The sequence below is a fragment of the Montipora foliosa genome, chromosome 2 (assembly GCF_036669935.1).
Source record: "Montipora foliosa isolate CH-2021 chromosome 2, ASM3666993v2, whole genome shotgun sequence".
In the NCBI taxonomy this organism is placed as follows: domain Eukaryota; kingdom Metazoa; phylum Cnidaria; class Anthozoa; order Scleractinia; family Acroporidae; genus Montipora; species Montipora foliosa.
Genome location: NC_090870.1, coordinates 13128155 through 13130350, shown reverse-complemented (window position 1 = coordinate 13130350; position 2196 = coordinate 13128155). Strand labels below are relative to the sequence as shown.

The window sequence follows — 2196 nt, the reverse complement described above, 5'->3', positions numbered from 1 at the left end:
ATAATAATAATATATAATAATAATATAATATAATAACAATAATAATAATAACAATATATAATAATAATAATAATTAATTTAATGCTTATTGGCGCAAAATGCGTTACAATCATCTGATGTAAGTGCGCTTTACAACTACAATCTAAATATAAATATAAAATATACTATGTAAATCTAAGCTAAATATTTTATGGTAAAAATATGCATAGAGATTACATTATTTATATCATATATATTAAAGGAAAAAGCAGAAAAAATATAATAATAACGTCTATAAAAATATATGTCAAATTTAAGAGAAATAGGCCTAGATAAGTTTTCAGTTCTCTCTTAAAGATGTTGATATTGTCCTCTGTCCTAAGGGAAGGTGGTTAAGTATTCCAAAGCGCTGGGGCGGCCACAGAGAAAACTCTATCACCAGTTGTTTTGCAGATCTTATTGCAGGTCGAACTAACATGAAGAAATTTCTACTCAGAAACTGCAAAAGGCCCTCTGATACATCGGCTTCAAATTTGAGAGATAGCTAAATCTTCACTTCAGTGCTTATTTCTAAGCTGAAAGATATAAAAACGGCGGGTCGATACAAATGATGCAAAAATACAAAACAAAGAATGCCCCCTGTAGACCTTTGACAAGTTCACTTCATTGCCTTCCTCAAAGCAATTCCTAGAGCTTATTATTGTTTTGACATTCAACTTGATTATGAGTAGAAGAAAAATATTTTATTAAGTAATAGCGTTCCTTAGACTCCATTTCAAAGAAGAAGATGAAGGGTTTCCTTCGCTTCAAGTGTCGGCGTCTGAGACTTCGATTGGTGAAAGCATTATTATACAGGTTCAATTGTCACAAAGCTTCGAATCATATCAACAAATCTTTGACCAATCAAGACCAATTCAAGAAATGAAAAAAAAAGAGAACCGGAAAAAAAGACATTTTGCATTTTGCATTGTTTATTTATATTTGGGATGCTGTTCAAACAATGTATTTACACAGTTTTCATTCCAGTTTTTATTGCGATTGAACACGATCGGAGCGAGATTGAAACAGTAATCGCCAGCAGAGGAAGACTTGTAAGATAAAATTCACAGAGTTTGTCAGCTGATCCTCAACAGCAACTGTTAGAAAGCTAACTCGGTAATACATGAATTTAAAAAAATGACTAGGAATTTTTAAGTAGGTCCCCGGAGTAAATCCATTTTAAACACCCACAGCTTCCGTCAGCAAGTTGGGAAGCTCTGCATTTCGAGTTGGTTGACGTTAATATTTTTTTGTTCGATGAATGTTAGTCGACACCATTGGAACGTTGGCGGGGCTTTAAGTTGTCAAACGTTTTTTCTTTTCTTCTTTGGAACTACACAAACCACGATCAAAACCTTCAGCTTTCCTTAATGTCAAGAACTTGTCAAATTCATACGTTAGCGCTAGTCGATAAAGTAAAAGCTCTCGGCCTTACGCGCACAGCCATCCGTCGGGATAAGAAGCGTCTTAGCCCGAAAACGCGCATCATCTCGTTTCTGAACTCGTTGTTTCTCATTGAGTACAGCCACGGGTTCACTCCAGAAGATGCGAACGCTAGCAGCTCAACCCAAAGCCAAACTAAACGCATGTTTATCTTCGTGCAGATGCCTTTCGCTGTAAAGTGAATGAAAGATGTCACCAAGCTGGGAGACCAGGATATCAAAAAGAGACCTATGACCAGACCCACTGTTTTGGCAGTTTTCCGGTTTCGAACTGCCTCGGCAACAAGCGGAAATGTTTCGAGATGAGAGATTTGCATTGAAATACTCCTGGATTGTTTCCTCGCAAGAACGAAAATGCGAATGTAACAGAAAGTGATTAAAACCATAGGCAGGAGAATTGTTGTGATCGCGACACTCATCCACAATTTCGGAAAAGTGGCAGGGTCTTTAACGAACACGCGCGACAAACCAAACGCGAATGAAGCAATCCAGACAAAAGTAACTGCTGCGTAACATCGTTCGTGTGTCATAATTTGATTGTAAAGAGCAGCAGATCGAACTGCGATGTATCTATCCAAACTCACCACACAAAGGCTAAAAGTTGTTGTCACACTGGTTTGAATCCAAAGTAAATCGATGGCTATTTTAAGGGGATGATCATACGGTCGAGGGGCTAAAATACAGCGTATAACCCACATCGGATCGATGACCAATCCGACCAAGAGATCCGCCAGAG

General features: G+C 37.5%; 2 protein-coding genes across 4 annotated transcripts in view; both read right to left on the bottom strand.

Moving 5' to 3' along the window:
- Positions 1 to 2196, bottom strand: part of LOC137992485 (patatin-like phospholipase domain-containing protein 7) — a 94475-nt gene that overhangs the window by 41320 nt on the left and 50959 nt on the right. The gene's annotated exons all lie outside the window — the stretch shown is intronic.
- LOC137989640 (trace amine-associated receptor 7e-like) overlaps positions 1192 to 2196 on the bottom strand; it is a 1181-nt gene continuing 176 nt past the window's right edge. Inside the window, exon 1 of the mRNA XM_068835377.1 lies at positions 1192 to 2196. This exon is cut by the window's right edge and continues 176 nt beyond it. Within this exon, the coding sequence (XP_068691478.1) occupies positions 1409 to 2196 (788 nt within the window). The 3' untranslated portion in view covers positions 1192 to 1408.